The 21,171-nt window shown below is 35.6% G+C and overlaps 3 protein-coding genes across 3 annotated transcripts; all 3 read left to right on the top strand.

The window, feature by feature from the left end:
* The first annotated feature begins 4,791 nt into the window (after positions 1–4,791).
* Positions 4,792–6,212, top strand: LOC147499361 (P-loop containing nucleoside triphosphate hydrolases superfamily protein). Its single transcript, XM_086559126.1, is given in 1 exon segment — positions 4,792–6,212. A coding segment is annotated over 1 exon segment (261 nt). The 5' UTR covers positions 4,792–5,513; the 3' UTR covers positions 5,775–6,212.
* Positions 6,213–6,556: 344 nt separating this feature from the next.
* LOC147499360 (3-phosphoshikimate 1-carboxyvinyltransferase, chloroplastic-like) lies at positions 6,557–16,472 on the top strand. The gene is made up of 12 exons (XM_086563466.1): positions 6,557–7,206; positions 7,381–7,663; positions 7,742–7,812; positions 8,192–8,461; positions 9,169–9,175; positions 9,281–10,536; positions 11,042–11,091; positions 11,709–11,828; positions 12,843–12,946; positions 13,384–13,612; positions 13,872–13,927; positions 14,173–16,472. Exons 2-6 carry the CDS (start codon positions 7,553–7,555, stop codon positions 9,497–9,499), a joined length of 678 nt encoding a protein of 225 aa, XP_086419592.1. The 5' UTR covers positions 6,557–7,206; positions 7,381–7,552; the 3' UTR covers positions 9,500–10,536; positions 11,042–11,091; positions 11,709–11,828; positions 12,843–12,946; positions 13,384–13,612; positions 13,872–13,927; positions 14,173–16,472.
* Positions 16,473–18,482: 2,010 nt separating this feature from the next.
* Positions 18,483–18,794, top strand: LOC147499359 (uncharacterized). Its single transcript, XM_086563465.1, has one exon. The coding sequence runs from the start codon at positions 18,483–18,485 to the stop codon at positions 18,792–18,794; it is 312 nt and encodes a 103-aa protein (XP_086419591.1).
* Positions 18,795–21,171: the final 2,377 nt, after the last annotated feature.

Genomic DNA, 21,171 nt, shown 5'->3' with positions numbered 1-21,171 from the left:
GAAAAAAAATCTCTTTGCATTTCTTGTATGACAGAATATCCTTGCTAGTTCGCCGATCCACGAATTCTTATTACTTAATTAAGATAGCTTGTTCTAGAACCCATCAGTCCCCTCGCTTTGTTTGTGTCAGAAAGGCAGTGGTGTTCTTTTGTCACAACACAAGTGATAAAGCTCACTTTGAAGCTCGATCGCCTTTGGTTCCTACCTTAAACCGACAAAGCACTTACCATATTCTAGCATTTTAATGCTATTTACAAAACACTTAACAAAAACTAGTTAATACCATTTCGACATATTCTAATACATTCTGCAATTTATGACAAGTATATACACATACACAAAATAGATATTAAAGCCAAAAAACCACACAAGACAAGGATAGTTACGAAAGGTCTAAATCCATAACATTTTTGGAACCCTTTTATACCACTTCACGATCCTTGGTTCCATTATAGTTGCCCAATCCCAAGCTTCGTCCATGCAAATGACTCCCCACCCCGGAGCAAGTGGCGGAATAGGACTATCATCTTCAAGCACGAAGTTTCACAAAATGTGTGCCTCCTCCAATGTGGCATATTGCCGCTTATCCGACACGAGTTGGATCGGGGAGCATTCCACAAAGGAAAGTATGACATACATTCTTTCTCTCCAATGGCGACAAGGACACACTGAAAAGTATTAGCGGCTAAAAATCCCATTGAAGGAAGTGCAAACCATTCTTTGGGGTTCATCGTTATATGGAACTACATAAATCGTAGATTTGTCTTGATCGCTTCTTTTCGTTCTTCTCCACCCATCATTGAAGTATAATCTGCCTTATGGAAAATCAACTCTATCAACATAAGAGCCCTCACAGTAATCCATGCATCACCTCCATTAGACCCTAAGCATCATGCAATCGCGCTAAATCCACAATGTCCATTCGGTTCAACATCTTGCCAATCCACAATGAAGTCTTGTATCAATGGATTTAAGTCACGTAGCCCATCATCCCAATTAGACCCAATTTCAGTTAAATCTACAAACACTTGAATATGAGTTCTTCTTGGTTTTCTTTTGCATGGTACCAACTTCTTGGCTTTACTATTCTTGCTTTCTTGAGTTACAATTTGTTCCTCAACCTGTTTGTGCATACTCGAAAAGTGAAGGCTCTCTTTGTGTCCCTTTTATCTTTACAAGTCTTCACACCAAATTTTATTCTAGGTGGCCTACCCCTCACATTGGTGTTGACCCGAGGCTCTCGCCTGAAAGTTGCCTTTGGATCACCTAGTTCTACACACTTTTTCAGCATCAAAACCTTTTGTTCATCTGAGAGCGACTGAAACTTCTTCTGAATCTATGCAAGCTCGGGCTGAATATCAAAGGACCCATTAGGAAGATCAATCGGAGTGCTACTAAGCTGTCTCCACCTAGGGTGTATCAAAGATAAGGGGATGCTTCCCCTACCAATTAGAACAATTTCACATAACTCATGCGCACAAGGAAGCCCATACATACTCTTGTAAACACAACGACAACGAATTTCATCTATCCCAACTCTAACAGACCTTATTAGCTCTTTTGCTATCAAATCCAATGCATCTCTAGAAATGTACCCTCTAAGTTGCACATATGTGTTTTGTTTGTAACGATGATCCCAGAGATTCAAGCTCCTATTAAAGAACTTTCAATTTCGTCACTTGGTTTGTCAGGAGATTATTAATCAAATTAAAGTTTCGGCAGAAGTTATCATTATTGCTAGAACGCAAATGCCTCTTCAAAGAGGAATGCATACTTTCAATTCGGTTACTGCTCGAAGTACCAAAATGCATATGGAGATCTATCCAAGCCGAGACAAACCTTTCTTTGTACTTCGAAAGCCACTGGTCTTCTATGTATTCCACAACACCATAATGATCTCCGTACTCAAGTTTAAAACAACGTAGGTGTTCCAAGTACTCAACTTCATGATTTAGCTGTTATCAATCGTTTTGAACATAAACATAAATTGTTCATACTCAACAAATTTCTCAAATGTTTTTTTGGCCTTTGTCTCGATGTTCCTCCCCGATGTGAACTCGACACAAGAAGTGTGCGCGACTTCGAAACACTATAGCTATCGCGATTCATAAGTGCCAACTCACAATCAGTCGTAATTATCTTTACAGAAGTAGCTTTGTAGTCCAGAATATCACGCAACCTCTTCAAAACCCATAGGTAAGAACCTTCTTTCTCAATCTCCAAATACCCAAAAGCAATACATAATGTCTTCATCGTGGATGTGAACCCAACAACTTCAAACAATGGCATCTTGAAGACATTCGTCTTGTACGTGCAATCCATGACAATGACCTCGGGAAAACACTTTGCCAAATGAATTGATTGGGGATGTGCAAACAACAAATCTCTACATTCACCGTTCTTTGGATTATCCTTATGAAACTCGTGGTACCCAAATTCTTCTAAATTTCTTAGAAATTCTTGCATTTGGTTTCTTCCACTCAACCGAACCAACTGATTCTTGTGACGATAATTGTATAAAGTGCTTTTGTTTGACAAATTATTGTCATCTCTCTGTTTCAAGAGGGGTAAAATTTCACGCGGTTTAACACCACTCAAAGACAAATCTGAACAATCAATTTTTCTTCACTTTTTAACCTTCCGGCCGAATGCACGCACCTATAAGATGCTCCCCAATAGTATGATTATGAGTTCCACACATAACACTCAAGATCCATCCACCTTCGTTTAAGTAATTCCCCTTTCAACACAAATGGATAGCCACATTTCTTCTCGAACCGGATTGCCTATATTCTTTGGTTTTTGTTCAATATTTTCGGCTTTTACGGATGGTCTAAATTTTCCACTCCTTTTAGAACTCAAGAAAGCTCTAGGTCTTAGCCCAAGTCCCGAATTATCGGACCTTGATATCACAACCACAACTCCAACAAGTCATACCAACCGCCGAACACCATCGGATCAACGAGTGACGATCTTCTTCAAGACCCTTGAAAAACCCTTGATCTTAGATACTATTGACGAAAATTGTTTTTTGCTAAGTTATTGATAAAATAAATAAAAAATACAAGCTTTCAAATTACATTATTACCTCAATTGTTGTAAATGATTCGGTCATATCGGGATAGCTAATTTCAACATTGTTGTAAAGTTCATCATCGAATAATAATTTGATTGCGGTAGTGTTAAAGTCGACTCTATGTCACTTTTAACACTAATCAAAGTTATCATTTTGATTTTGGCGGGAGAATTTATCTTGAACGTTGCTTCCATCACATGAGTCCATTCTTAAAGTGAAAATTTGGTGGGAATAACAACAATTTTGTGGGTAACTCAAGACTAACCTAAGAGAACAACAGAGGGAGGGGGGAGAAATTTGAGAGCATGAGTGGTAGGAGTGTTAGGTGGAGTATTAAGTACGGTGAAGAGCTCGTTTGAATTACAATGGGGTGTGGAGAGAGTTATTTAAGGTTATAATGGTCATATTAACAAAAAATGGGGTGTGGAGAGAGTTGAGAGTTATTTAAGGTTATAATGGTCATATTAACAAAAATGGGGTGTGGAGAGCAAAGACCAGTTTTTTTGGAATAAATTTGCCGTATGTAGAGAGACAATCGGGTGTGACGAGTATTACTCATAAGTTAATATTTCATAGAGTACAGAATCATTGACCTACTACCCGGTATTGCATTGTAAAAAGCATGGATATATGTTATAAAAAATGTCATATAGCAGTATATCATACTTTATGGTATATCGTACTCATGTTCTATAAACAGAAAGTATATCATACTTTATGGGTGGTACAATAAAACAATTATTTAAGAGAATAGTATGTCAATAAGAGTTTTATACGTTTGGTAGTAGTATATATGTCATAAGCGCTACAATCACTGATATATATGATTATATGTCATACTCAAATGTTATGTCACTTTTTATAAGCTATGTCAATAAGAGTTTTATACGTTGGGTCTAGCAATCACAATTAGATATATGTCATACTCGAATATTATGTTACTTTTTATAATATATGCTAGTATGAGTTTTATCTGATTAGTAGTATGTCATAAAAGCTACAATCAATCGATATATATATGATACTATATGTCATACTCAAATGTTATGTGAATCACGATAGATATGACACTATATATGTCATACTTTCGAATGTTATGTCACTTTTTATAACATATGTCAATAAAATACGTTGGGTAGTATAAGAATCACTGATAGATATGACACTATATATGTCATACTCAAATGTTATGTCACTTTTTATAATATATGTCAATTAGAGTTTTATACGTTCGGTACCAACAATCACAGATAGATATGACACTATATATGTCTTAATTTCGAATGTTATCTCACTTTTTATATGACCGATAATGTTATCTCATATATGACACTATATATGTCATATTAGCACTTTTCGATCAATCGATAGATATGACTCTATATATATCATACTCGAATGTTATGTATTTTTTTACTTTTTGGTTGGATTAACTTGTTAACCCGGAATAGTAGTTTATGTGACTTTTTTGTTGCATTGACTTGTTCACCCGGTTTGTTCTGGTTCTACCCTCGCAAATGTGTGGCTAGAAAACGCACGCACCATTAGTTTTAGTACATCTCGCGCACGGTAGATTTAGCCAAAAAAAATAAGAAAAATAAGAGACCGGATTTGATGGGGTTTTAATTCTGCTTCCTCTGCCTTTTGTCTTGTTATAATAAGCTTCTAGAGCGAAAAACATGTGTGCTTATCCATTCGATGCCAATGAATATCTCTCAAGTTTTCCAAACTAATTCACAAGGTGAAGAAGTACCCCTAAGCCATGAGTTCCAAGAACTACTCCAATCTATTCCTAAAGAGAGTGTGTGGAGAGATCATCTCTACCAGTTCCAAGGCTTTTGGTATTTTCCCACAGGACTTGAAACCAGATTGTTCGTGAAAAAGCACTTTCAAGCACAAGACACAAATGTCATTTAAGTCACTACACCAAAATCTGGTACAACTTGGTTGAAGTCCCTAGTTTTTGCTATCACTAACCGCTCCGCCATGCACTTTCTGATCCAAATCACCCCGTGTATGACTAACTCTCATGCACTAGTCCCTTTCTTTGAATTTATGTGTGGTGATAGCAATGTGTCAGATCTTTCAAACCTTCATTCGCCTAGATTATTTTCGACACATAATGCTTATTATAGTATGTTGCCCGAATCTGTCAGGACGTCTAATTGTCAAATCATCTATCTATGTTGAAATCCCAAAGATACTCTTGTCTCATTATGGCATTTCATGTACAATTTGATACCACAAAGTAATGTTGAGCAACATATTCCACTTGAAAAAGCTTTTGAGTTGTTTTGCAAAGGTCTTACTGAATAGGGGCAATCCTTGGGTTACTGGAACTTGAGTTCAGAATGCCTAATAAGGTGCTGTTTTTGAAGTATGAAGATGTGAAGGGAGGCACTATTTCTCAGATAAAGAAAATAGCAGAATTCTTGGGATGATGCCCTTTTCTTTCGTAGATGAGAATGAAGGGGTGATTGAACAAATAATGAATTTGTGTAGTTTCGAGAATTTGAGTAATTTAGAAGTGAACAAGAATGGGAAAAAATCCATTCCATTTGTTGAAAACAAAGATTTCTTTAAGAAAGGGTAGGTAGGAGACTGGAAAAATCACTTGACACCTTCTGTGGTGGCACAACTAGACCAACTTATGGAGCAAAAGTTACATGGCTCTGGTTTGACATTCAATCATCTTTGACCATCTCTTTTGAGAATCAAGTAGTCATGCAATAGGTAATTTCTAAGTGTTCCTTTTGTACTCTTGTACTCTTTTTTCATTTTCATTGAGTCCTGGTTTTCATTTATAGTCTAACAGACTTGTCTCCCTCGTATATGTAGGGCTATCAAGAAAAAGAAAGAAAAAAATGAGAAAGAAGAATGTTAATGGCTTTTGTGCGTAATTAAGTGGAGAAACGGAAGAGCAAATCTTCATAGAAATGGCTTTTGTGTGATGTTAAGGCGATGAGACTAAGTACTTTATGTTTCAATTTTTTAATACCTAGTCGCTTGGGTGGTAAGCAACAACCTCAAAATATATGGTATCGCATGGTATTTGATACACTCTGACCGTATCTGTATATCTGTGCGGTTATTTGTGTGTACTTAGTTATATGCAGTAGAAGTTGATATAGTTGCAGGAAATCTCTACTTAGTAGTATAACCTATAATGATCGTGGTCTCTTAAATTCATCCGGGTATTTTTCTTACGCATAATACCCCTGGATGAATAATCAAATCAGATGCCTAGATATTTATTAATGAGGGCTATTTTGTCTTTTTATGTCTTTATAAATTTTCAGTACCGATATTGTCTTTAAATAAAAATATTGTTTAACACTTTGAATAGGACCAATCAGTCTTTTCATGTAGCAGTATATTAAAAAACCCAATTCCACGCAATTCTCAATTGTACGCCTTACTATACTATAAATGGCATTTAATCGAGTGAGCGGAGCGAACAATTTTGGCAAAAAGGGGTATTATGCGGACAAAAACCAAATTGGTTGGTTTCTGTCTGTCTGTCCTCACTTTTTCCTCTTCTTTCCCTCTCCCTCTCCCTCTCAACCAAACCCTAACCCCCACTCTCTCTCTCCCCACCCACAACCCCATCTCTTCCTCTCTCTTCTCCACCCTCCCCTCCGGTCACGCCCCACTGCTTAGCAGTTATCTAGTTAGTCGAGTGAGCGGAGCAAACGATTTTGGCAGAAAGGAGGCTGTGTGGACAAAAACCAACTTGGTTGGTTTCTGTCTGTCTGTCCTCATCTTCTCTCTCATTTTTTTTTTCGCCCAAATTCCTTTCTCCTTCACCCATCTCTCTCCCCCGCATCACCCAACTCTCTCTCTCCCCTGCAGTTCCGCTCACTCCCCACTGCCAAGTATACTAGTAATAATTGGGTTATTAAGAATACGAAGAGATTCTTTTCCCTTCTCTCCCATCTCTTGTGTTTCTCATTTTTTTTTTTTCATTACAATTACAATGAAATTGCTACTCTGATTATTTTAATTTTGGGTTTCTCCTCGTAAGACCAAAGAAAAAAAAAAGTAACCAATAGTGAAACCATTACAGAAGAGCTCGAGAATTGAAGAAAGTGCCATGGAAGAAGACCCCTCTCTTTATCTCCTAATCAAAAGTAAGTTTCTGATCCTATAATTCTGTGTTCATCTCTCTCTTTATAAAAACCAATGATATCAAATATGGAATCGATGTCTCTAGCAAGCCGATTGCTTTGCTGTATGAGTTTTGTTTATCAAAAAGAAAATATTAGATTTCCATTTTTTTATTTCGGGTTTTTATTTCGCCCAAGGAACCTGTGTTCAAGGAGCCGGTGATTTGGCAATGAAATTGTTAATCTTGCTGCAATTATCGATCTGAAGATTTTCCTTCTCAAGAATCAATTTTTATACGTGAATCTCCTAATATTTTATCTAAGGTGTCGATAAGCGTGTCCTCAAAATTTACAAAGATAGATGAGATAGATGGTGTGTTTCGAATTATTAACAACAAAACACAAGATGCTTTGGGTAGTGAAGTTACCCGGTTCTAAGTCTTTGTCCAATCGCATTCTTCTTCTCGCTGCTCTCTCTGAGGTAATCATTTTATTAGTTCGGGTAGCATACTTGTGATAGAATTGGATGGGAGGTGACTTGATTTACTTTTTCCCTCAGGGAACCACGGTGTTGGACAATTTGTTAAACAGTGAGGATATTCTTGAAGACTCTCGGACTACAATTTGGAAGTAGACATGCTAATAACAGTGAGTTGTTGTTGAAGGATGTGGTGGACGGTTTCTGTTGGGAAAGAATCGATGAGGGAAGTTCAACTTTTTCTACGAACGCAGGGATCGCAATCGTCCATTGGCTATCTGCCGCGAGTTATTGTTGCTTTAGTGGAAATGCCGTGTACTATGTCTATATATCTAATTCAATACAAGAAATAATATTTTTTACAAAGTCCCTCAAACCTCAAGTTGGGACTCCTAAAATCCCAGTGGTAATCGGTGTTTTATGAACTGTGATAAAGAATTCTCACTTTGTAAACTTATTTTTGAAACACTGTTGGTTTTGTAATCTACGGTATGGAGACATGCATTTTTGCTTGTAATATATTGAAAATAGATGCTTCTTGACAAAGGAGATCCATAAATTTACCGGCTTTGGGCTTCTTAAGTTCACTTATGTGTCTTCTGCAGGCATTCTTTTAGCTGACACCTCTTTTTATGTGACTGCATTCAGATATGTCCTGGATGGAGTCCCAAGGATGAGAGAGAGACCAATTGGCGACTTGGTTGTGGGTTTGAAGCAGCTTGGTGCAGATGTTGATTGTTTTCTGGGCACTAATTGTCCTCCTATTCGTGTAAATGGAAATGGAGGCTTTCCTGGGGAAAGGTGAACTTTTCCTAATTAATTTGGTTTTTTTGGAAATCAACCGCAGGATTTATCATCTCTTAGAACATAGTGGGCTGTCGATTTGTAGTTATCTTCTTTAGTGTATGTAATTATTCTTACTGTCGGAAGAATGAAAAGAAAAATAAATGAAAAAAATAAAAACTATTTCTTAGGTTTCATTATGATTAGGTGAAACACATGAACCTAATTTAATGGCCCTATTTTTTCAACCGATTGTTCCTTTAGTTTATTTAGGTATTGGTCAATACTCTTAGATTCACTATCGTGATCCGAAACTGCTCATCCGGCCCCTGGTCAAAATGCTTGTCGGGCATGAAAATTGCCCATTGATAAAATTTACTAAATAGTCAATTGCTTACGTTCATTAACCACTTCTCTTTATTGGGTCAAAAGAGTACTGTTTTTTTTTTGGTAGCCGATGAATTATTACCTTCATATGTGGGGTACCTCTATGTTGGTCCTCCGATAAACCCATATATGTTCAAAGGGCTTTTATGAGAAAGAATCTTATATTTCGCCAAGTATCTTTGTTCATGCCCAAGAATCCCTTTACAAGTTGCGACCTGTGTATAAAGTCTAATTTGTTTTTCATAAAGATAAACTGCATAACGATAAGTTGTTCTCTTCTTCATGCATTTTACTTTCTTTCTGATTTTTGTTTGGGTTCATTTTTGTTGATTCTTTAGGAAGAGAGTTGGCAGTTGTACCTCAAATAATGTCTCCTTCTTCCCTTTTTGTTATTGTTGTTGTTGTTGATATACCCGTTTTCAAGTTACTCAATACACATGTGTTTTTCAGGTGAAACTCTCTGGGACAATCAGTAGTCAGTACTTAACTTCGTTGCTCATGGCAGCTCCTTTGGCTCTTGGAGACGTGGAGATTGAGATTATTGATAAACTTATCTCAATTCCATATGTTGAGATGACTTTAAAATTGATGGAAAGGTTTGGGGTCAGTGTTGAGCATAGCGATAGCTGGGATCATTTCTTGGTTCGAGGTGGTCAAAAGTACAATTAAGTCTCTCAGATTTGTGATGTGGTAGCATTTTATTCAAGCTTTAAATGACATTTAATTAAGAATTTAATTACCAATTTAATTTGATGGTTTAGAAAAATGAAAAGACGAGAGAGTCCGAAGGGAACTCTCCATTGCCGAAAACTGATACCCAGACTTAGTTTGTGTTATGTTTTAAAACATATTTTGCAACCTAAACATTTGGTCTCAGTACACTTGGTTTCATCTTTTTGGATACATTCAAATTTTCTTGCTCTCGCGAATATCCTACTCAGGTACAGGAATTCAATTTTTTATGGTATATCTTATACAAAAAAAAATTGTTCTTTGTTGTTTATTTAGTAACTTAATCAATCTTCTACATTTTTACTCTTATTGTTTTTATTCCAAAAGCACCAATTGAATTGTATTCATGTATCTATCTTTATAAACTTTGACTCATTATGAATCGCAGTTTTAAGTTGGCAATACTATATTGGTTAATGGAAATTAAATTTTCAACTAGCTTCCTGTCATTAACTTTTAAATGCCATTGGTTGTCTTTGTTTCAATTTGCTATTGCTGCCAGTTACTTCGTGTTCTGGTTATTTTGAAATCTACTAAAGCACAGAAAGGATGCTCTTCTAACGAACTTTGGAAATATATTTGAAAGGAATTTCTAAATTTTCTAGATCTAGATATATCGATTCCGTTTCAAAGTTTTATGATTATGCTATTCAGAGCTTTGAGCGTGGCATTGTTGCTCAAAATGGTGGTTCTTTTGCATAGGAGGTAGCCCCAGTGAGACTTCAATTATTATTTGGATGGTCATGATTAGTATACTTTTATTAATATTCTTGAAAAAGATCTGTAAATATTCTTTGAAACTTATCAATGATAATTTGTTGATTAACCATTATTACATTGTGAATATTTCAATCTAGGAATTTGGAGTGGATTTGGAAACAAGATTTTTGCTTTATGAACCTCCTGGTTGTGGTAAAACACTTATTGCCAAGCAGATAGCAAACGATGCTGGGGCCAATTTCATACATATTAAGGTCTATCTCTTTGGTTTACATAGTTTAGGATACAATTTGAGGATAAAACTCAGCCATTCAACTAATGAATTAGGATCTAATGGATTGGCTATGAGTTTATGGTGTTAGTCCAAAAAGTCACATTATATGGAAAACCTTGGTAACTTCTACACCACTAAGTTTTCAGTTCTTCTTTTCTATTTGATTAAATAATGTATCATTGATGTGAATTGAAAGACTGCTGCCACTTTGGTTTCATTGCTATATTTTAAGTTGAGCACTACTGTTGTTGTTTTTTATCATACTTACTTGGTTCCATGTTAAGGAACTTCTTATCCCAATTCATCTATTCTCATGCATGCATCTCGATCTGTCTGGGGTCAAGTGTTTTGTGCGTTACTTGCTCAACCTTTTTGCTTGGTTGCAAGCATTTTGTTCTTACTTCTTAAACTTTGGTCGATCTTTTTTTTTTCCATAAGGGCCATCAAAGAGGTTCATAATTGTTTTTTTCTTTCTTTTTTGTCAGCTGTTTTTCTAAGGTTTGGTTTTCCGGATCTTGACAAAGGGTCCTTCGAGGTACTCTATCTTGCATTTTTGCCCCTACTTAGCAACTAAATTTTAGATAGTTTGTAATATCTGTTGCAATTCCATAGTGCAATTCAATGGATAAACTCATATATCTCAGATTATTGTGTATGGATTTTGTTTAGTTGTTTAGTTGTATGCCATAAAAATATATTCCGATTGATTTGTAATGCAAAGTCCATAGCTCCATTTTGTTTCTATATCTTTCGATTCAAATATTCTCTTTGTGAAAGTTTCTTTCTATAGCACCATTCCGGGTCTATATCTTTTGAAAAAGAAAAAATGCCCTCAAGCGTTATATGGCTGCCTTACTTTGTATTAGCAACTTGAGTGTTTTACACAAATTATACATTGTACTAGCAACCAGTACATGGTTTCTATGGTAATGTCTTACACGGGGTTATTTAAACATTAAATGTTCCCATGGCCATGTCGTATATTGGGTTATTAAGAGACTACTAGACCCACCGTTCCCATGTACACATTAGATATTGCAACCATTTCAATAATTTGCAATAGCAATCACTTTTAAAGCATCAGATAGTTTTGTTCAAGGGGTTCCTATTTGATGCTTTTAATCGTAAGGATATCAAATATACATTTTACAGGGAACTGTGAGTGAGTTATCGGTGGCATTACCTAAAGGACATGTTTATCGATTGGGTTGATGTTCGCAGTTCCCTCTACGTGAGTAATGGTCATCACCTTAAGAATGTGAGCATCAGCAGGTAATGCCCATTTTAACTCCTTTTCTCTTTAGAATATATGGCATGCAAGATTATTGTTTATGGAGCCTAGCTTACCGTATTGGTTTAGCACTTTAGATCAACACGTTGAAATTCTAATGAGTAAAGCATATGAACTTCTAGGTTCCTTGAAAAATGGTGATTGAGTTTTCTGTCATTATTATATTATTCTAACAGGATACATTTGAATGAGCTAACAAACATTAAAATGAGCTGAGAACTTCTAGGTTCCTTGCAACAGATATTCTTATGTCGATTCCAGACAGGTTCTTTTTACATTCTTCCTTTGTACAATTTTTGTATAGTAGAGAGTCAATTTAGTGTGTCACCAGTGTAAGCAGTAAGCACTCGCTTCGGATTTGCAGTTGAGGTTGTTAGCAGTAAATTATATTGATAATTAAGGACCATCTTGCAGCGGAGGTGGTTATTAAAAGCATCATATTTAAGTTTTAAAAGCACTGGATTTGCAGTATTGATAAAATTATAAAACCATTTTACTTGGTAAATAGTTTCTCTTGGTCATCAGCTGATTCTAATCGCCCAGTAAGGTACAAGATATTAAATAGAATACCTTTTAGTGGCAAACAAACGCTGTCTAAGATAGCCATTGCCATGCTTAGCAGTAGCACTATGCAATTAGTATGCCAATTATAAACACCTTGACTTTTGACAATCAAAACTTAACTTCCTGCAATGCTACGTGAGGGGTTATTTCTGGATGTACAAGTCTAGATTATCTCCACAACCTAACATAGCCCTTTTCTGTAGCACAACTCTGACTTTGAGAAGAGGGGTATACCACAAACTCATAGGAGTGCAAATGTTTTGGACTCTTGGAACCTTTAGTTGTTTGGCTCCCTTTGATACTCCAAATCAGTGTGCAATTTCTATCAAGGAAATGGTGGAATCCCATCAATCATTGACCATTTGACCATATGTAGTGATTTTTTGTTTTTTGGCTATATGCAACTACTAATCCCCGTTGGAACTTAGCAGAAAAGCCTCGACAAGCCGGGTGTACCTAAGGCATTGAGAGAAACATGCAAACAAAGGTTATTAAACGCTCTAAAGCAAACCCAGCAGCGGCTCGGTGATTTAAAGTAAGCACATGTTTTCTTTTTAATTACTAATATATCTTGATTTTATTATTCTAAAATCTTTCTTCTAAGCTTGCATGTAAGGACCACCTTTTTTTTTATTGATTTGTCAACGAAACCATTATCTCAAAAAGTCATCATAAATATTAAATATTGTAATCCTAAATATTTTGTAGTAGTGCTTTTAGAGAGGGAAGGAAAGTGCAATTGGAAGGAGAAGCACATGAATATATAACATGCGTAGATCTTTGATCAGCCCAATTGCCGACTTAGAGATCACTTTCTGGTGGTGGGAAGAGTGTATATTTGTTGTATGGCGTGAAAGGGAGAGTTCGTAGCTGGGGAAATGGAGAGGAAACTAAGAAAATAAGTTTGATCATTTCACCATTAAGCGTGTTCTTACAGAGTATAACACCTAATGTCTTTTGTTACTTCTGTAGAATCAATTTTGAGGTATCTGTTACCTAACTTGAAAAGGAGTGCTACACGAAGTATGGAAATATTGGGCAGACATTTTATAATTCACAAGTGGCAAGTATAGTGAGGTGGGTATCAAACTTGAGCTCTTCAGAGATAACTAGGCGGCTGGGCACTACGGAGCTTGAAATTGCGTATGAAGGGATTGGTATGCTCTTGCTGGATTTTTCGATGTTCATGCTAATTATCTTGGTATGTGCCATATATAGTTTTGTTTGTTTTCTGTTCCATACTTCCAATCATTCTCAATTTCACATCTCAAATTTTTATTGATTGGTTGATTGTTTCTCAATTTTTTTGCACCCAAACAAAATGGATTATTTGATAAATTGATCTATCTCCTAACTCTCAGTTTGTATCATGGGTTTGGAAGCACGGAATTTTCTTACACTATCAATTTGATTGTAGAGCTCAAATAATTGATGAAAACTTTGTTGTTTGTTATTGCAAGGAAACCAATAGTTGTTCATTGCAACAAATTCCAGCCATTCGATCAATTCAATCGAGGTGAAAAATATGAATTTTCTCTTTATAACAATGTTATTCTTTTACCTTTTTGAAGTTTAATGCATTTTCATGCAGTAATGCTGAAGTGGCCTAATGCCGAATCAGAGACCTAGTGTGCTTATTAAGTATTAACGTACCAAGAAACTACTTTTATAGACCTTTTCTGGTAGTCTGTTATTAAACTTGCTTTCTAGAGGATGGATTTTGATGTTGTTTGAAAGAAATGCAATTGTTTCTTTTGTCAGGATGGTCCTCTACGGATTGAAGCCACCACAACTGGTTCAATGTCAACAATTTTGAAAATTGTACGCATGGTAAGTACGCTTCTTAATCGTTGATGTCTGAAGTTTGGACTACCTGTTTACTAAGTTCAGAATGCTTAAATGTTTGTGTATCCAGATTTATAATATCATGGTAAACCACATGATATGCTATACTTTGTTTCAGCACTTTCCCGACTTCAAGACGCATGGGATGATTATTAAATATTTATCTACAAAGTGGAAACCTCCAGAGGGGAAGTGGGGGGTGGGGACAGATGATAGTGAGTCTCTCCCCTGCAGTAAAATTATTAAATTAAGGGTTTAGAGAACATCATGCTAGATCTTAGACTTTGTGAATTATGAACAGAAGAGGTGTAGAGGGAATTTTAGGACTAGCATTCAATTTGAACTATCATGCGCATAACAAGATTGGTTTTATGCATTTGGTTTAATTTGTATTTAAGCTTGAGCACACTTGGCAGCGAGCTTCCATTCCTTTGCTTTCAGGTTGAAGATGCTCAAGGTCATGAAGTACCGATACAAATGCTTGCTGATTCAATCGCTGGGCCATTTGTGTACACCGTAATGATTTTATCAGCAGCAACTTTTGATTTCTGGTATGCAGTACATTGGAGTTGCCTGCCTCTTTTCCTAGCTATATAACAGATGATGTAATATGAAAATGTAATGTGATTACTCTCCCATCTAACTGAACTTCAATGTGTTGTATGCTTAGTAATCAAGAAATAGAAACTTATAAAACTTTAGAGGTTTGAGACCAAGTTTTGGAAAAAGTCGTTTCACTTTTTAACACCATACAACCATTGTAGTATAGCCTGAAATAGTAAACTGTTTATGATGAGGTATTTTATTGTTCATAATCATTGTACGGTACGGGTTTAAAACGGTGTATTTGAAAAAAAAACATAGTTCGTGTTTTAAACGGAACGTTTCGGGAAAAAAAAAAAAAAATGTGGGGCATAAAAAACGGGTTTAAAATGGTAAAACGGGTTTAAAACGTATATATTTATAATACGTAAAAGAAACGGTAAAAACCGATGATAAAGAATATAATAGATAAAGAATTTGATTTTTTATAAGAGTGGAAAAAAGAATTGATACATAAAATAAAAATAAAAATAATACAAATAAAAGAAAATTCAAATACACGAAAGTATCAAATTATCATTATTCATCCAAATACTAGAAGTTTTAGATTCAGTATCAAAACACGACTCTAAATAAGATACTACTAATTACCAACCATAATAGCATAATCAAGTTCTACAAATAAGTTAATAACTTTAAATTTTCTAATTAATTATTAATAGTCCAAAGTAAAATAGAACTGTCTCAATAAGTCAATCTAACGCCCACTCTTCAAAAAGGTAAACTCCAAAATCCCTTTTTCTTCTTCGTGTTTTCTTTTAGAAAAAAAAAAAAAAAAAAAAAAAAAAAAAGTTTAAACGGGAGATTTTCAAAATCTCGGGTTTTAAACGTTTTTTAAGTTTAAAACGCAATTAAAACGTTTAAAACGGGTTTTTTTAAAAAAACCCGAGTTTTAAACTAGAACCAGACGCCTTGCCAATATCTCGGGTTTTAAATGCGTTTTTTTCAAAAAAACACCGAACTTGGTGACAATGTTCATAATTATGGTACTTCTTCAACTTCTTTTCATGGATTGAAATGGCTATCATCACTTCATTCAGGAGCTTATTTGTAATTAGGATTTTCATTCGAACGAGGAGTGTCCTTGAGCTAGGGATGAACAACAACATTGTCATGTTTGGTGTCGTCTCATTGTCTGTTTTCTTTATTTCCCTTCATCTTCCTTTCCCTCCCTCAATTTGTTTCACTCTCACAATCTCGCAAATCAGATTTTGTGATTTTCTTCTCTTCCTTCTTCTCTTCTCTTCCTTCCTGCAAACCCCAATCCATATTTTCAATTCCTTATCTCCAATTCCCGACAAGATTCCTGCTATTGTCGCCGTTACTAATTCACTATCCGTTGTGGCAAGTTCTTCTCCTTTCGACAACGAGTTCTTCATTGGTACAAATGATTTGTGATTTTATATCAAATTAAATACTCTCCTCCTTTCTGTCTTATATCAGATACATCATAATAAAGAGTGTGCTAACCCAAATCATGTTTATACTTTTCGGCAAGTTTTGTTTAACATCGTGTGCATAGCACGTGCATTTTGCTTGCTAGTTAAAATAAAGCTTCTTGTAAAATGCGACTCCTTTCCAGTTGCAAGAATAATAATCGAACAAATGAAGGGTCCTGGTTCACCATAAAAACAAAAAAAAAATGAAGGGTCCTGAACTCAAATTCAACTTGCAAGATGCTATAGGTATCAACATGCAACAATGTACTAAAGTTGCTGGCTAGTTTATTTTGCATTATCATTACCGTTTTATATGAACAAATCTACAATAGCATTGCTGTTGGAATAATTTTTTAGTCCTTGTTTAAGGATTTCTGGAATGGTGAAGTTATGGTAGAGAGCTAGATTTTTTGGTGACAACAGCTCAGGCAATGGTCTATAGATATCTGATTCCCCTCTTTTGCCTGGATTAAAGATAAGTGCAAATGTTTATCGAAAAAAAAAAAAAAAAAAAAAAATAAGTGCAGCCAATGCCCATGGTTCTTTGCAATCATTGGCCAACACCCGATGTTGTACTCTCTTAAATTGGTTGTTTTTGAATATCTGCAACCAAACCCAATAAAATGAAATGGGAGAAATCTCAACATCAATAATGAGAAGATCAGTCTAGTTGTCTTGCAACCCAATTCCGCCTAACAGGTATCCTGGGCATTCTTTTAGGTGTTTTTTTTTAGTCTGTTTCCTTTTCTGCTGTCTTAGAGCATCTCTAGGTGGTAGTATAACCTGTCTTTTTCTTCATATTTGAAGAAAAAGTTCGGAATATCTCGGAATTCCATCTCTAGGTGGCCTTATTCATGGTCGCATCACCTGCTTGTTCGCATTCTTGTTCGCAAATTTGGTAATTTGGATGCGGATACGGAGCGACAATAGTAATGTCGCGCACCATTACAAATGTCGCCCCACTATTTTTTTACTTTGACCACTACTACTGTGCGCCACTACTACTGTCGCGTGCCATTGCCACTGTCGCGTGCTCCAACGGGAAAAAAAAACGAGCAAAAAATGGCCAGATTTCTACCAACTATATCTACACTCATCTCCTTCTTTATTTTACATACACTCAACTCAAACATTTTTATCAAACAACTTAACCATTTCACATTAATCTTTAACAAACAACACACACACATTTGCCAAAAATGGATCATGAAGTGTATGAGATGTTTCCCCTTCAATCTTCATCTTCATCTTCTCCAGCGGAAGACTCGGTAGATAGTCTTAATGAAGAATTTGTTAACGCCATTCCCCTTACGAAGCATCATTTGGCTGTACTTGCACAAGCACAAGTGCATGCTCCGAAGGCACCACATGGTGGTTCAAAGAAGGGTCGAAAAGTGAAACATAGAAACTATGCTCTGACTTTGGAAATCTTGAAAGCCAACTACTTCGTCGATCGTCCTGTCTTTCCGAAAGAGGATTTCAAACGGCGCTTTCGTATGAAAAAATCTTTATTTCTTCACATCTTCAACGATATTCAGACTTATTTTATGTACTTTCAGCCTAAATTTAACAATGTTGGTAAACCTGGTATAGATCCTCTGATCAAGGTGGCTGCAGCTTTGTGTATTCTTGGTTATGGTACGGTGGCTGATCAACTTGACGATCAATTATACATTTCCGAGCAAACTGGAAACCAGGCGTTGAGGCATTTCTGTGATGCAATTATCAAATTGTACGGTTCAGTCTACTACTTTCAAGGCCAAATATTGCAGATACAGAACGCTTGCTTGCACATTTTGCCATACGTGGATGGCCGGGTATGTTGGGAAGCATTGATTGTATGCATTGGGAATGACATAATTGTCCAACTGGATGGCAAGGTGCTTATTACAGTGGTCGTTCTGGAAAACCATCTGTTATTCTCGAAGCTGTTGCAACCGAAGACCTGTGGATATGGCATTCTTTCTTTGGGATGCAAGGTCACACAATGACATCAACGTGTTGGACAACTCGCCGATATTTAAGCACGTGATCAATGGTACTTCTCCACCTGTTTATTTTGATGTAAATCAGCATAGCTATAATATGGGTTATTATTTAGCTGATGGTATCTATCCTGACTATGCTACATTTATACAAACAATTTCAAGCCCTAATGCTCTAAAGACGAAGTGGTTCACAACGATGCAAGAAGCTGTAAGGAAAGATATTGAAAGAGCTTTTGGGGTTTTGCAAGCTAAATTTGGGATTTTGGCAAAAGCTTGCAAATTATGGCATGTGGAGACAATGGGTACTGTTATGAGAGCATGTATCATATTGCACAATATGATAATTGGAGCTAAGAATAAAAATTATGAAATGAGGAGGTACATTCCTGATCCAGAAGGGCAATCACAGATCCCACCTACTCGGGAACACTACATTGAGGGGACTCTACGAGTTCAATCAAAGACTATGCATGATAGACTTAAAAGCGACCTTGTCGAGCATCTATAGAGCATTAGGGGTGACCGACATTGAATGTTGTAATTTAATTTCGTAGATGCATATTTATTTTTAATCATCAATAAACAATGTTAATCAATTTCTATTTTATTATATATATATATATATATATGGGAAGGATAGAGGCACATTCATTATGCGCACATTATAGCCACATTTTTGGCATACAAATGAATTAAAGTTACATATTAAACTAATATATATATATATATCCTTCCCCATATATATATATATATATATATATATATATATATATATATATATATATATATATATATATATATATATATATATATATATATGTTAATTTAAACTAATATATATTTATATAAAATTAAAGTTTATTCATATTAAAAAAAAGTTACATAGTCATAGAAAATAAAATGATTAACATTAATCACTCACATTACAACACTCTAACTACTCTTAACCTTTTCCATTACAACACCTAACCACTCACATTTTCCACACACTAAACACTTCAATAGATCAAGACCTTTTCCTTCAAGGTTCACAAACTTTTTCAGCTCTCTAACACCATCACAACCATTTGGGCATGATATCTGTGCATAGGGGCAATACCTATACCAATGATCATCCTCGCCACAACACGTGCATATCAACAAACTGTATATATATTCCATACCAGGATATATACTATTTGGACATTTCAAAAATCTTACTTCTTCACCATCTTCGTTGCAACTTCTATGTATGAGCATATAACCTTGACAATGTAGTGCTTTAGGACACCTTTTGTTCAGATACTTGCATGATAACGCAAGGTGTTTTCTTGAGGTGCAAATTTGGCACCTCTCTTGATCGAGTACATCAAAATAATAGGATTGTTGAGTTGATTTGGCAACTTCGGTATGTTAGCTAGTTTTTTGCAATGATGAAGAAGAAGCCATAGTTGTGGAGATAGTTTTGGAGTGTTGGGGTAAGAATGAAGCAATTTCTTAAAAGTTTGGATTTTGTATTCGATAGCACGCGCCATTAGTACTGGCGCGCGCCAGTACTAATGTCGCGCAAGGTGGGTTCTACAAGTGATTTTGCAGGCGAAATTTGCGACCACCTAGAGTTGGTCGAAATTTGCGACCAACTTCTTCATACTTTTTCTTCAAATATGAAGAGTATGCTACCACCACCTAGAGATGCTTAGGGATGGTTGTTTTTTTTTTCCTTTTTAGGAATTCATTACAGCTGAAAACTATGTTTTCAGCATTCAGCACAGGGGTATTTGACTGTTTTTTTTTTTTTTTAGTCCTTACCCAAATCATATTCACATTTAAAAGGTCCAAGCCTGGCCTAGGTCCCGTTGGACACAATCGGATTCGGGCCTGGCCTAGGTTCGGCATGTTTTATGTGTGACACTACATCACTAAGTCTCAAATTTTTTATGTAAGCTAATAGTTGACAATGTATTAGTATTTAATTGAAAAAACTAATAAAATTACTTTAGTTTTCAGACTGGGCCATTATCAGACCGGACAAGGTATCCAAAATTCGCCCAATAGTCTTATTAGACAATATTTAAAATCTAAGCCTATGTCTTATTAGTTTGGATTTAATCGGGCTTTGCATGATGCATGTGCTCTGCACATGATGTCTAGTAGTTGTTATTTGGTGTGGAAAAAGTGTGTTGAGTTTAAATGACATAATTGTCTTTATTATTATTACAAATTTACTTCAATATTTTGATTGGGAGTTTTAATCACCATCCCAAATAAAATTAACTAATATATAAAAAATATTAAAATACTGTTGCGGGACTGTAGATAACAGCCACGTTCTTTAAAGTATTTTAGATATATAATACAGTTGAAACGACACAAGTACATGACCATGACAAACAAACACCACCCATACACAGAACCTTTACAAGCTCCTAAACATACCGTCCCAATTGCCTAGAATGTCCCCTGTCTTAGTGTTAGCTGAAAGATATCATTATCGAATTACAAAAAAAGAAAGATATTGCATTTGAGAATTTGCAAAAGCTGCTTAAAACAGAAAATACTACTAGGCATGAAGAATGTCCTCATCGGCCTAAACAGGAAGCCATTATTGGCTATTTGGCTCTAGTGAAACCTGGACCCATAAGCTACATATCATTTAGTCATTGCCATCTTAGCATCGACATAGCTTCCACGTCAACCTAGTTAATCCGTCAACAGAAATGTCACCCTCCAAATTTCTAAAAAATTTAAAATAGATAATTAACTAAGATGTAATTATCTTAATCGTCACCTTATTTAATAATCTAAAAACTCATAATGAAACGAAACTCTAATAACCCATTATCAAACATGACAATAAAAATCTTAGATCAAATTAGATAAAAAAATATAACTCTTCATCTACGAAT

This window comes from Coptis chinensis, chromosome 5, assembly GCF_015680905.1.
Source record: "Coptis chinensis isolate HL-2020 chromosome 5, ASM1568090v1, whole genome shotgun sequence".
Taxonomy (NCBI): domain Eukaryota; kingdom Viridiplantae; phylum Streptophyta; class Magnoliopsida; order Ranunculales; family Ranunculaceae; genus Coptis; species Coptis chinensis.
Note: the sequence above shows the minus strand (reverse complement) of the source record. Positions and strands in the feature narration are given on the sequence as shown.

Excerpts from the sequence above, each read along its gene's own strand:
- LOC147499359 (XM_086563465.1), top strand. The coding sequence starts at position 18,483 with ATGCAAGAAGCTGTAAGGAAAGATATTGAAAGAGCTTTTGGGGTTTTG.
- LOC147499360 (XM_086563466.1), top strand. The coding sequence starts at position 7,553 with ATGGTGTGTTTCGAATTATTAACAACAAAACACAAGATGCTTTGGGTA. Across the intron at positions 7,664-7,741 it reads TTCTCGCTGCTCTCTCTGAG|GGAACCACGGTGTTGGACAA; the intron begins GTAATCATTTTA and ends TTTTTCCCTCAG. Across the intron at positions 7,813-8,191 it reads TCTCGGACTACAATTTGGAA|ATGCTTCTTGACAAAGGAGA; the intron begins GTAGACATGCTA and ends TATTGAAAATAG.